This window comes from Strigops habroptila, chromosome 9 (genome assembly GCF_004027225.2).
Source record: "Strigops habroptila isolate Jane chromosome 9, bStrHab1.2.pri, whole genome shotgun sequence".
NCBI lineage: Eukaryota > Metazoa > Chordata > Aves > Psittaciformes > Psittacidae > Strigops > Strigops habroptila.
Window position 1 is genome coordinate 43467192 of NC_044285.2, and position 13314 is coordinate 43480505.

General features: G+C 47.2%; 1 protein-coding gene across 2 annotated transcripts in view; it reads right to left on the reverse strand.

Annotated features, from left to right (window-relative positions):
* PLS3 (plastin 3) overlaps positions 1–13314 on the reverse strand; it is a 49552-nt gene that overhangs the window by 6556 nt on the left and 29682 nt on the right. For both annotated transcript variants that reach the window (XM_030498410.1, XM_030498411.1), the window contains exons 3-8: positions 7330–7493; positions 5110–5239; positions 4529–4661; positions 3217–3298; positions 2420–2585; positions 868–1010 (exon numbers count right to left, since the gene is read on the reverse strand). In XM_030498410.1, coding sequence (XP_030354270.1) covers positions 868–1010; positions 2420–2585; positions 3217–3298; positions 4529–4661; positions 5110–5239; positions 7330–7493 — 818 coding nt within the window. The remainder of the gene's footprint in view (positions 1–867; positions 1011–2419; positions 2586–3216; positions 3299–4528; positions 4662–5109; positions 5240–7329; positions 7494–13314) is intronic.

Sequence of the window (13314 nt, forward strand, 5' to 3'; positions counted from 1 at the left end):
GAGCAGAAGGGCAGAAATCCAGGCAGCAGGAAAGGAAACAGAAAGAGAAAATGTTAGAAATAGTGGACATTAAAGTTATGGGGGGTGCCTGTTTGAAAGCTGCCTTTGCTGCAAGCTCTCATGTCACAGCCTCCTCCCCAACAGCAGGGACCCCGTGCTGGTCACCCTCATGGTCCCCCACATGCCCCAAGGTGGCCTTAATCCCCAATCAACCATCCCTGCTGCTACAGCGACAGTGAAAAGGGCTCAGCAAAGCAAACTCCAGGCAAAAAGATGATGATAAGAAGTCTGAGTATTTTCTGCTGTGCTTGCCCATAGGTAGAACAGCTTAAAGGAGAGGCCAGGGACTGCCACATAGCAGGAGGAGCAAATAGCTGCACTAATTATTTATCAACTACAAGTTCTTTTAGCCCACAGCACCAAGAACCACCTCAGCACAGCCTGGCAGCCTGTGGATTACACCAGACAAGCCAACAGCTTCCAGCAATTACCAGTGAGTAATTCTGGAGTTGGAAATAAGCGTGACCACTTGTTGTGCACATGCACACACGGGAAATCTGGGCTCCACATGTACCTCAAGTATCATTGTTTTACCCCACCCCAACAGTCCTTTAATCTGGAATCCAGTTCAATCCTCTTTCTCATTGGGACGGGTTGCCCGGAGAAGCTGTGGCTGCCCCATCCCTGGCAGTGTTCAAGGCCAGGTTGGACAGGGCTTGGAGCAACCTGGTCCATGAAACCCCTGCTAAGCCTGGCAGTGTGCTGAGGTTAAGGAAGGTCCTGTCCAAGGATGAGGGATGCAAACACAGCCCAAGCTGGCTCCGAACCTTTCCCTAGGCACATACAGGCCAGGAGAGCTCTCGGTACCTTGATATCCGCACTGAAGTTATTGATCTTGTGCCAGCCTGCGTTTTCCAGGTGGAAGTTGGCCCATCTTAGGAGCAGCTCTTCCGGAGAGAGTTTCATAAGATCTTCCAGATTTTCACCATCACGGAGTAAGGCAGCCAGTGCTGGAAGAGAAATGCTTGTGAGGGGAAGGAAGGAGATTTCAAGAGGCAAACGCGCATGCCAGAATCAGAGCTGCAGCCACAGTTCAGGGGAAGAAGGCAGGGGAAGTACCAACTAGTGATTAAGTCAAAATAATGTGGGTATTAATGGAGTTTTCCCCGAGCTGGTTGTTACACAGAGCACGAATGAGCCAGAAAACTGCATACGAAAAATATTTTCCCTTTTCTTGTATAACAAAATTCCCTGAATTTTACACTCGGCCTTTTAAGCTGATGACTGTAAGTGAAATGCAAATGTGCCCCAGTCTCCATGAAAAAGTGCTTCCAAGCACTTTCATATGCACTGTTAAAAGCAGCCAGGGAAGCCAAGATAAGCATCCTTTCAGCTGTTCAGTGCTTCCCGTGCCACGAATTCTCAATCTAAGCCACATAACATTACCAGTTCACTATGGGCAAGCTTAAACAGAAGACAATGAAGCCCCTCCATCCATCTGGGCGCTCCGATAGCCTGTGCAGGAGTAACAAAGCTCTTCAAATGATTTGAAAAGTTCAGATTTTGGAGGCTGTCAGTGCAGGACCAAGTGAGCACACAGGGAGAGCTCTGCAGCACTGAGAGCTCAGCTGCACCACTGCCAGCACCAAGAAGAACCAAGTCATTACAAACACATTCCCAATGAGCTGAGGGCTTGGGCCAAGACGCATCTTGACTTGCAGACCTGTGCCCAGCAGGTTCTCCAAGGGTGACACAGGTTACCAGGGTGGCACAACCCACTCGCCTGGCTTGAGAGGTGGGACCGTGTGAACCTCATGGAGGTCAACAAGGCCAAGTGCAAGGTCCTGCCCCCGGGGTTGGGGCAATCCCAGCACGAACACAGGCTGGGTGGGGACTGGATGGAGCAGGCTGAGGAGAAGGACTTGGGGTGTTGGGTGATGAGAAGCTCCCCATGACCCGGCTTCAGTGTGTGCTTGAGCCCAGAACCCCCCCGTGTGCTGGGCTGCACCCCCAGAGCGTGAGCAGCAGGTCAGGGAGGGGATTCTCCCCCTCTTCTGTGCTCTGGGGAGACCCCCCCTGCAGTCCTGGCAGTGCTCAAGGCGAGGTTGGACACAGGGGCTTGGAGCAACCTGCTCTAGTGGAAGGTGTCCCTGCCCATGGCAGGGGGTTGGAACTGGAGGAGCTTTAAGGTCCCTTCAACACAAACCAGTCTGTGAATGTGCTCCACAGCTACAAACAGCCTGGAGAGCACTCAGCTTGGCGAGCACTCAGCTTGGCACATGCCCTGGTGAACCCGAAGGCAAGCACCCCCCTTTCCACAGACAGAAGGGGAAAGAAGAGGCAGTGGTGGGGCTGGAGATGACAGCACAAGCAATGTGGTGGTCATGCTTTAGAAGCAATCGCTTATGGTTTCATTTACCTTCATTTCTGCTGAGCTCGATGTCGGCGAACAAGCCGATCTTAATGATCTGCCAGAGGAGCCCAAGGACCAGGTGGGGTTTCCCTTCCCTCAAGTCCTCTGCGCCAATATTGACAACATGACACCCGATGGCAGAGGCAGAATTCAACGCCAGGTTCAGGTTCTCCTGCGAACAGCAACAGTCGGGTGAGACGCAGCGTGGGGAGATGCTGCTTCGCCCTTCATCCAGCCCCAGCAGGGCAGAGATCCCCCCTTGGCCCTTGCTCCAACAGCAGCCGCTCAGAGGAGATGCTCCTCGGTGCTCTGCAGTTTTAGCAGCACTGTGGTGGCTGAATCAGTAAGAACTGAACGAAGCACCAGGGTTGAATTTCAGCCTTTGGTATTTAGTTTCAGCCTCTGAGTTAGTCGCATCGAGTGGTGGCAACAAGAATAAGGCTAGAGAAGTGTTAAGTTATACTCACACGCAGGCATCCTCACAAAAAACCTGCTGTACTATGGGATGATCCATAGATAGGCAACTCCAGTGACCATCTTGTTTTAAGAAGACAGCACTGTGTGTAATCACTGCAGCAATACGGGCTGCATGCAGCATTTCAGCCATTTTATCCCTTATTAAATTCATTTTTGTCTCTTGAACTGTACTCACACCATCCAAAACTGCCTTTAATAATTAAACCCAAGTTATAAAAGTCGTTCCTTTCCAGAGCTCCACAATAGCGATGCCTCGGGCCACCTCGCTGCCTTCGTTAGTGCTAGCAGAATCTGAATTCCAGCAAAAACACAGGGATGTGTAATACCTGAATGATGAATGGGGTGAGCTTCTTCTTGTTAATTGCTCTTTCATCAATGGTGTCCGGAACAGAAAGATTGATCATTTTGCTGGCAGGAAGAAAACCAATACCATTAGAACATTCCATATTGAATCTCAACAAAGCCCAGTGCACTGATACAAAACACGTTTCCTTTTGCCTGTGTGGTTTTGGGTATTATTATTTTTTAAAATAAAGGCTGTGTAAATCAGAAGTTAATATTCACACTATCAAGGATGTGTTTGTAATTAATAGCTAAGCCTGAAACCTTAAACATGCTCCTGGCCACTCCTGATCTCAGCTGCTGGAGCACAAAGAGCACATGAATTATTCACAGCACAGTCACTGAACTAGCGAAGACTCATTGCTCTGTTGACACCCACTGCAGATTCCAGTACAACAACGTGCTTCCTCCTGTTGTAAAGGTGTGCAACTGCTGGCAAGAAAAAACCTGCCCCCAGAAGCATAAACACCCCAAGAGCTCTGGAGGGAGCACCTGAGCACAAGGAATTGTTAGACAACAGCAAACGCGGCAAGTTTTTACTTGATACGATGAACTACATCCTACCCAGTTCAGTCTTCAGGTGAAGCCCTGAATTACTTGAAACTGGGGAAATAAAAAAACGTTAAACTACATCAATCACAAGCTAAAGAAAAAAACAAACCAGAAAATAAATGAGAAGCAACGGGCAGCCACTAAACATCTTCTGCGTATTGATGGAGTTACTGAAACTCCAGACTGATCCAATTCTCCACTATCCTAATTCACTTCCATTTAAAAACCAAACCAAAAACCACAGAGCCAAAAGAAACCCCATACATCAGTGTTCAGCAGCCCCGGACACCTTCTATTTCAGCATGCAGCAAAATAAGTTACTCAGCGCAGCTCAGAAAAGCCGTTTTTGGGTTACCTTATAAGGTTACTAACATTCCCACAGAGGTTACTGTCTAAACAGTAACCTATTAACACTTTTAACACTATTATTAATGCTATTTAACACTTCTGCCCTCCTCCAAGCTCCCTGTCATCAGGCTGAGTTTGCACCAGGACAACTCTCGCTCCTGCAAAGCACCTTCTCCCCTTCAAACTCAGTCTCAAGGCCAAGCAAAACCACTAGACAACAATACCAGCTTCTGAAGCTGGCAGCAAAGCAGAAGCATCACACAGTGACAGTGAAAGCCAGGACCGAGCCCCTTTATACACATACAAAACATTATGCACACACAACTAGTCACAAACCCAGCCTGGAACAGGAGGAAAATCCCCCAAACTCCAGTTTCAGAAGCCATCAAGACTTACCATAGCACAATCCCATCTCCCACAGCGTTGAACAGGTCATCTGTATTTGGGTTCATTGGAATCACGTGCCTACAGTCAGGATCATTTTCCAGGGCTTTGTTTATCCAGTTTACAAAGGCATATTTTTCTTCCTCTAAGATAATCAATTGCAAAGTTAATACAGGCTTTTTCAGAACATAGCAAAGATTTTCCCCCAAGAACCAGTGTACAATAGCCCAGGGAAATAAAAGCCCCGCCACCACTTGCACACTATCTTATTAGAAATAAGATATTATTTCTATAAAGAAATACAACATTCACTTCCAACTACCAGCACATTCCTGCTCTTTACTTGTGGCTCAACAAGTTTATTATACTCAGGCGTGACACAAGGACTTCATCAGCAAGCACAGTTAACAGAAAGAAACATACATTTAATTTACACACTCTTAATCTTGATTTACCCTCTAACTCTGTCCTGCTCTCACCTTGAAGCGAGATCATTCAGGTAGGAGAGAAAAAGAGTGCAGGGCAATAGAAATCTACTGGTTTAGGCATATGGTGTCCAGTGACCCAGGAGGGGGTGGAAAACAGAGAGATACCTGAGTAGGAGTGCTGGGTCCCCTCACTGGAGAGCTCCGAGGTGCCCCCAATGGCACAGATCCCTTCCTTCCTGTTAATGGCTCTTCGGAATGTTTTAGCAATATCTCTGCTTTTCACCTCTTGGAAAATCTACAATTTAAAGTGCTCTGTTAGACAAGGAAAACTGTCTTCATGAAATGATCCCAGAATTGTTAGGGTTGGCAGGGACCTCTGGAGATCATCTAGTCCAACCCCAATGAAAGGGCCACAGTAGAAGCTGTTTCTTCTCAGCTTTAAAGCAAACTCAGCAAATGTGAAGGGTCCAGCAAGGGGGTAGTGGTATTAAGTTGAACGTGGATAGTGGGCAGAGAGCCATCCCACTCTTTCAAACGCATATTGCAAGTGCCTTTTGAAACAGAAGCATTAGGCATGAAGGACCTCACACACATTTACCTTGTCAAGTAGATTTCGAGAGACCACGACAAAACCCAACTTGAAACCTTTGCAGTCCAAGAGCAGGTCCACATGCAGCAGCTTCCACAGGACCAAAGCTGAGAAAGCCCTTGTGCAATTTTAACCTTTCTGCGTAAGCCAGATGCTCGTGTAACTGTGACTTTAGTTCACACACAAGACTTTGCCCACAACCCAAGAAACCATCCTCTTCAAGTGTGTCAAGTCAAACCTGTGACAGTGTGTAACGACGAGTGCTCCATTCACTGGCTTGAAAGCCTCAAAACTGAGCCAAATTAGTTCCAACCATGCTGAAAACACAAATTAAACATGTACAGGTTCTCTAAACACTGCCCAGATGCAGCAAGGTTAAACCATCTCCTGACAGCACGCACAGGTTTTGATCACCCCAGTGATCAGGTAGAGGTAAGTGAAGACTCAAGAGCCCAGAAATTTTGGGGTTACTGGTTGGTTGGTTTTAAACATCAGGATTTTGATGAAGATTAATTTCTTTTAAAGTTTGCTAGACTAGTTACTGGTATTGCACACCAGCTTTAGAATACGTGCTTTAATGCTGAGGAAACACTAAGTCACTTGGCCACAACCTCAAGTCAGTTCATGTCATCCTTTGTAGCATAAACCTCAGCAAAAGTGCTCAGAGTTAGAAAACAGCAACAGTTCTGTTTGTAAAAATCCTACAACTAACCAGTGTTTCTGCTCTATAGCTTTGGTGCCCATGAGACATTTCATGTTTATTTGGTCATTGCTACAATCCAAAAGTGACAGAAGAGATTTGCTTCTTCCTTCCTAGTGCAAAGTTAGAGTTACCAACCAGCCCAAACCAACATGCACCCAGCATGCAAGTGTTCACAAACTGCAAACCAGCTCCAACTTACTGGTTGACTCCGAACTGAAAAGTTCAGAGGGTCTGAAAACAATTAAGGAACAAAAGGTGAAGATAAATTAAGAAATAGCAAGAAAAAGAGTTGGCATGAAAACAGCTCCCTCAGTGCACTGCACATACTGTTCTTACTCTTCAGTCAGAGTATAAAAAGAATAAAGGAATGGGTATTAAACCAGTATCTCAGCAGTGCTGTGCTTTTGTAAAAATACGAATAAAAATACAAAATACAAATTCTGACCTACTTCTACAGAAAAAGGCTGAAGGTTAGACCCACCCTCTAGCTTTTCCTTTCTCCTTACTCCTGGTCTTCCTTCTTCAGGCAACAAATGATCTGAAGTTTCCTGTATCAGCATCTAGGACTAATATCCAAGTGTGTCTTGAAACACCCTCTCAAGTTTTTAGCAAATACTTGCAGTTTCATTAAATTGAGAAAGGAAATGATACTGATTCACTGGGAAAACAGGCATTCATCTATGTGCCTGGAAAAACTGAGTAGCTTCCAGTCAACTCTGCAAGCTTGGAGAACCACAAGTCTTTTTTCCAGTTGTCACCTCATGTGGAAATGGCCTCTTGGCCTCTAGTGAAGTTTTCATACAGGAAAAGCATGTGGGTTCTATTTGTTTTTTGTTTAAAACCCAACATATTCCCCCTCTGTCCAAATCTAAAAGCTGGCAGTGACAGCACAGCACAAAAGTCTGGTCATATGCAGAGATCTCTACAAAGAACAGATTTTTACATGGCAAGCCCTCAAAAGTCATCAGTTTGTAGAAAGAAACTAGGATTAGGGTAAGTGGCCAAGAAGCCAGGTTCAACCTCTTCTACTCCCTTCCTGAGCTTTGTCTAAAAGGGGTCCCCAGGCTGCTGGGAATTCAGAAACACCACTTACATAGACAAACTCTTCAAAACTAATCTTCCCATCCTTATTCTTGTCGCTGTCGATCATGAGCTTCTGGATGATCTCTCTCACTTTGTACCCAGGGAGGGGCAAATTGGCTTCCTTGAAGAGCTCATGCAACTCGTAGTCACAGATGAACCCGTTGCTGTTGAGATCTGAGGAAAAGAAGGGGCAGAAGAAGGTTTTAAAAACATGCCAGTACCCCACCATGACCAGCCCCAACAACAGAAACACAGCCCCCAGGCTCAGAAGTGCTTTACAGAGAGTAACCTGTGCACTGGGGATGTCCACAAGACGTGGAGGCAAGGAGGAATCTCCTAGTGCGGACTGTCACAGTATACCTGTTTTGGGGCGACATTGTGCAGAGCGTTCATCTCTGCTGAAAGCAAGATCCATGCAGGACATAGACCCATGAAAACTCCAAGCCCAAGTAGTAGCTACTCAATGGACAGCACCAAGAATACAGCAGTTATCAAAGGCAGGTGGTAAATACACATGGTGCATGTCAGAGACGAGCACAAGCCATAAGATGTCTTTGGCGTTGGGCAGCGGCAGCCTGGAAGCAGAGCTAACCACATATGACTGAGTCTGGTGTAGAAGTTTCATAACAAAGCATCTGCATTTTCCATGATCTCCAAAGCATCTCTTCTTGCATCTAACTGCTGGCTTTGTGTTAACAACAGACAGTAATGAAACACAGCACTTGATCTGTTCCGAGCTGAAAACACCAAGTCAGCTCTGCACTTAGACTTTTCTGTCATGTTGCTAAAGACGTTATCCACTTACTGCTGACAGAAAACTGCAGCCAGATACTTTAATCCTGCCCAAGATTACTCTGCAAGGACACTTGCTTTGACAAGCACCCACCAAGCCAGGGCAGCACTGTGCGCCGAGTGAGACGTTATCGCCTATGAGACTCGGGTAGAACGTACACAAGAGTCTGGTGGGAATCTGGAGCTTTTCACAACCCCTTGGGGATGTCAACACATCACATCAGCCAGGAGAAGAGAAGGCTCCAGGAAAGCCTTATTGTGACCTTTCAGTGCTTAAAAGGGACCTAAAAGAAAGATGGGGAGAGACTTTTCAGCAGGGCCTGTTGTGATAGGACGAGGGGTGATGGGTTTAAACTGAAAGAGGAGATTGAGGCTGGATGTGAGGAAGAAACTTTGTACAGTGAGGGTGGTAAAATCCTGGCACAGGTTGCCCAGAGAGGTGGTGGATGCCTGGACTGAAGACATCAGCTGAGCACTTCCATGCTGAATGAGAGCAGACTCTGTACGTGAGGAGCTGTGCTGCCTTCTCCCCACCTCCAAGAGCTCCTGGCACTGCCGAGGACAGCTCCCAATCCGGCTGCTGAGACCACACCATGCTGCAGGACCCCAGCCTTGCCTGGCCCCACCAGGCATACCTCTGCCCATAGCTCACACAGGAGGATTTTCCAGCTATTCATAAGGCAGCAGCCTCTCCCTCAGGCCCTAGAGTTAAATTCCACTCAAGCAACAGCTTCTGCTGCCCCAAAGCCCTTGCAGACTGCAGCTCCCCAGCCTGCACGACGGAAGAGCCTCTATTGGGTTTTGTTCAAGAGAGAATCCCGCAGCACGGCCACTGGGGTCAGTATTTATGCTTAAATGGGAAATACTGTCAGGAATAAAGGAAAACAATCATGACAGCTCTAAAGCCCTTATTTTTCTTTTTAGCAAAATCTGGAAGTCAATTTCCTTGGAATGAGGTATCAGTGGTGGGGTTTAGGTTTCATTTCACAGCACTGTTCCAGCAAGCAGCATGTCCACAGCACCACTTCAAACACCCTCATTTCCCACATCCATACGGGATTGTAAAATTGCTTTTGTAAGTTAGGTAGAAAGTGAAATTCAAATGCTTAGTGGCAAACATCCAAAGCCAGACAGAGCAAACCTGCACTCCCTCCTGCACCCCAGTCCCCAGGTCTCAAAGTAAAGAGCAGCATCAATTCCAGTGGATTATTAAGTACATTAAAATACCTCAGAGAATGTCAGTGTTTACAATAATGCTGATGAAATAAAGTGCTTTGGGCCAGTGATTAATGATAGCAACATGCTGCTGTCTGGCCTTCAATTTTAGAATTTTATTCCAAAAACATATAAGCTTACAAAGGCAAGCTTTATTAAAGAGGCCAGCCTGAGATGTCATCAGCAAACTATTTCCCCTCCAGATAAATCACAGCTTCTTCTGTTACACTTATTACTAAACCTAACTCCACAATAGGCATCTTTTCCCTGCCTCACAGCCAGGGAAGGAAATCAGACAAGGATAGATTTGCTCATCTCCAGGGCTATGGACCCCAAACAAACCTTTGCTTTCACTCTCAGCATGCCTCCAGCCAACTCGCTTGACTGAACCGACCACAATCCTTCGCCACACTGCCAAATTAAGCAGGTAAATCCAGAAACACTCGTGCATCACTTCTTCCAAATGATCCGCCACCTAAAACACTAAGTTTTACATCTGCCCAAATGTTAGTAGGCAAAGGACAGAGAAAAATAAGACTTGAAAAAAAACACTGTATCCTTGATAAGGTCAAGGGTGCGATTTTGATTCAGATTTGGTAAGGCTGTTCTTCTTCACATGTCTAGCTTAAGCATTCAGAAGTGTTTCTGAACCAGCCTTGCATGTGCCATGTCTGAGCCTATTCAGAAGTGAAAGGGAAAACCACAAAGTATGGTATTTCCCGAGTCAAATGCCTGTTGGGTCAGACAGCAGGGACCTGAGCTCCAAAGTCCCCGTCTCTGATGCACTGGGGAGATGCAGCTCCAGCTCTGGGGCAACAACACCGGAGTGATTGACTATGTGGTGGAATTTGGACCCATTCTTCTCTCAACATGTCTAAAAGCCTTTAGACCTGTAAACAAGACAAATAGGGCTAAGAACGCTGTCCCACAGGGCAGCTGCTTCCCTTCCTGCTGCCTCTACTCCCCATCTGGCTTCACAGCCAATGTTCAGAGTGGCAGGATTACATAAACAAGGAGTCACCTTTGCAGCACCAGCAAGTCCCAGAACTATTTCCAGCATTCCTGCAGGCCCACCATATGGTGCCTTGCTGGATGTCCTGCAACAGGGCCAGACGTCAGACGGAAGGTGGTCTAAAATCCCTCTGTAATGAAAGCTGAAATTGGATTCAGCAGCTGAAGAGCCTGTCAAAATAGAAGCTATCCCAAATGAAACCCTTCGGCGCACAGCCCAGAATTACTAATGGAAGAAAGCGAGATGGTTTTAACAGACAAGCCACAGCCTGGATCCATTATGATGTGCCTGATGCAAAGGAAACTGCAGCACATCTGAAGTTTCCTCTTCCCATGGACAGAGGCAGGGATGCCAGCGGATCAGCCTGGGAAAGGTCCCACCAGCGCGATGCTCGGAACCATCTCCTGCCCGTGTGCAGGTGGCGCAGCAAAGCCGCGATAAAACCCAAACGCGGCTTCAAGCTCTGGCTCAGCTTCCTCCGAGCACTTAAAATAGCTTAAATAACAGGATGCAAGAGGGGAAAGTAACCCACACATGTCCTTTTAAGGCTATATGCTCAGCAGGACACACTCCAGCAGGATCACAGATCCTTGTTTGCCTGCAGCCGGCAGCTCAGAGCATTGTTTCACCACCTTGCAGCACTGAACACAGTGTTCAGCCGGGGCACGGTTTTTAAGTACTTCATGTTTCCAGAAAAGATGCTTATCTCTGCTATCAGAAGCAGAGAGAAGGAAGACAAATAAACAGAGCAAGTTTGCAGATACGGTTGTACATGCCTTCCTTGTGAAGTGCCACTGTTTGGCCAAGGGCATAGATACACAGACCTGTTCTAGGGAACAACTCCAGAGACCAGCTGAGATTTGGAGCAGCCTGCTCTTCCCTCCCTAACCTGCAGCCATCAAAAGCTTAGACAGTCCTTATGCATCACTTAATTACTTTTTTCAGATCTTAAAATGCTTTTTGCCCCACTGCTATTTATTATTTGGATCATTCCCAACACGAAGACCTGCTTGTAGGATACTGGGAGCTGCTTGCCAAAGCTGCAGCTGACTTCAGTGCTAATTTTAAAGCATGGATTCTCGCCTGTGGACATCTACGTAAGCACTAGGTAGCCTATGGGACTCTTGCCTTTTGCTGGCTGCCAGAAAACAGCAAACCGGCTTCACGGGACAGGGGATACCAGCAAGTGGCGTGGAAGGCAAGTGATGACAGAGAGCACAGTAACACACCTCACTGCCTTCCAGCATCATCAGATGTCTCGATTAGGTCCAGCTGCATACAGAAAACCTGGTCAAACACACACCCTTAAAGTTCCATCAACCTACCCACCCAGAGCAGCAACTTGCCCCATGCTAGAATTAAAGCAGGTCTCCAGGAAGCCCATGTAGCCACACAATGGAGCAGGCACATGTTGGTGGGCAGAAGCCACTGTGCAAGATGCTTCCTCCTTCCCACACTTACTTTGTGACATCCTAAGGGCCAACCACCCGAGCCTTGCTATAACCATGCTCTGAGCTGCAGTGCAAGCCTTCCAGGTGGCTGGGAGATGGAATCCCAGACTGGTTTGTGTTGGAAGGGACCTTAAAGCTCATCCAGTTCCAACCCCTGCCACAGGCAGGGACACCTTCCACTAGAGCAGGTTGCTCCAAGCCCTGTCCTGTCCCTCCAGGCCCTTGTCCAAAGCCCCTCTCCAGGTTTCCTGGAGCCCCTTTAGGCACTGGAGCTGCTCTAAGGTCTCCCCTTCAGGAGCCTACTCTTCTCCAGGCTGCCCCAGCCCAGCTCTCTCAGCCTGGCTCCAGAGCAGAGCTGCTCCAGCCCTCGCAGCAGCTCCGGGGCCTCCTCTTCCTCAGATGAAAAGGCTTCATTTTAAACAGCAGTCTTAGTCCAACTTTTCTTCACATTCACTAGAGATGCATTAGAAGCTCCCAGCAAAAGCCAGTCAACCAGTTAGCAACCAGTTCTATATCCCAGGGCAAATATGGCTCCTTTAGGCAAGAATAAAAGGAATGAGACCATTAAAGACACTCCTGACAGGCATGTCCCACAGCAATGCTCATGGGCTGGACCATGCCTGAAGCTCAGAAAACAGAAGGCAGGTGAAAAGGCCCAGCAGATCCCATCTCACCTCTGGGTATGTCCAGGCTAATCACCACATTTCTCAGTAACACTTAGGTTGTGACACTGCTATTATAATTTAAAACCAAACAGGGCCCACCTCCTGAGCAGGGTGAGCTGGTTTCCTGAAGCAAACCAGGAGCTGACGTGGGTTTCTCCATGTTTCCAGTGCAAAGGCAGCCACCCAATCTAATCTTGAGTGTTTCCTACATACTCATGACAAAAAGCCACCTCATTCCAGCCAGGTTAATCATTTTAAGTTTATCCAAGGACTGAATGGGCTGTCTGCATCCCAGCCTTATTAAGGTCTGCACTCCGAGGCACATTATACAATGAGAAGCGCCATGGTCACTTGTTTCCCTCTGCAGCAGCTCACTTCCACTGGCTGGAAAAGTCTTGGGCAGAGCAAGACAGAAGTGGGAATTGCCTAAAATGCAACTTGAATCAAGTCCCAATAGGAAATACTGCTCTGTGAGAATCAGTTGCCTTTGAAATTCTTATTTCTCTCTGCAGATTGCAAATTTAGAGCAAAATAGAGTTTAAGCACACCCTGTTCTAGAGAACAGTTTACTCAATAGATATGCGAGGCAACAACCAATTTGTTTCATCAAAAGGATGCTCAAAAGGAGGATAAAAAGCACTGCAACAACAGGAGTGTGAGCAGCAGGTCTGGGAGGGGATTCTCCCCCTCTTCTGCATGAATGGGAGACCTTAGAGCAGCTCCCAGTGCCTAAAGGGACTACAAGAAACCTGGAGAGGAGCTTTGGACAAGGGCCTGTAGGGACAGGACAAGGGGAACAGCTTTAACCTGCCAGAAGGGAGATTGAGATGGGCTTTTAGGCAGAAGCTCTTCCCTGTGAG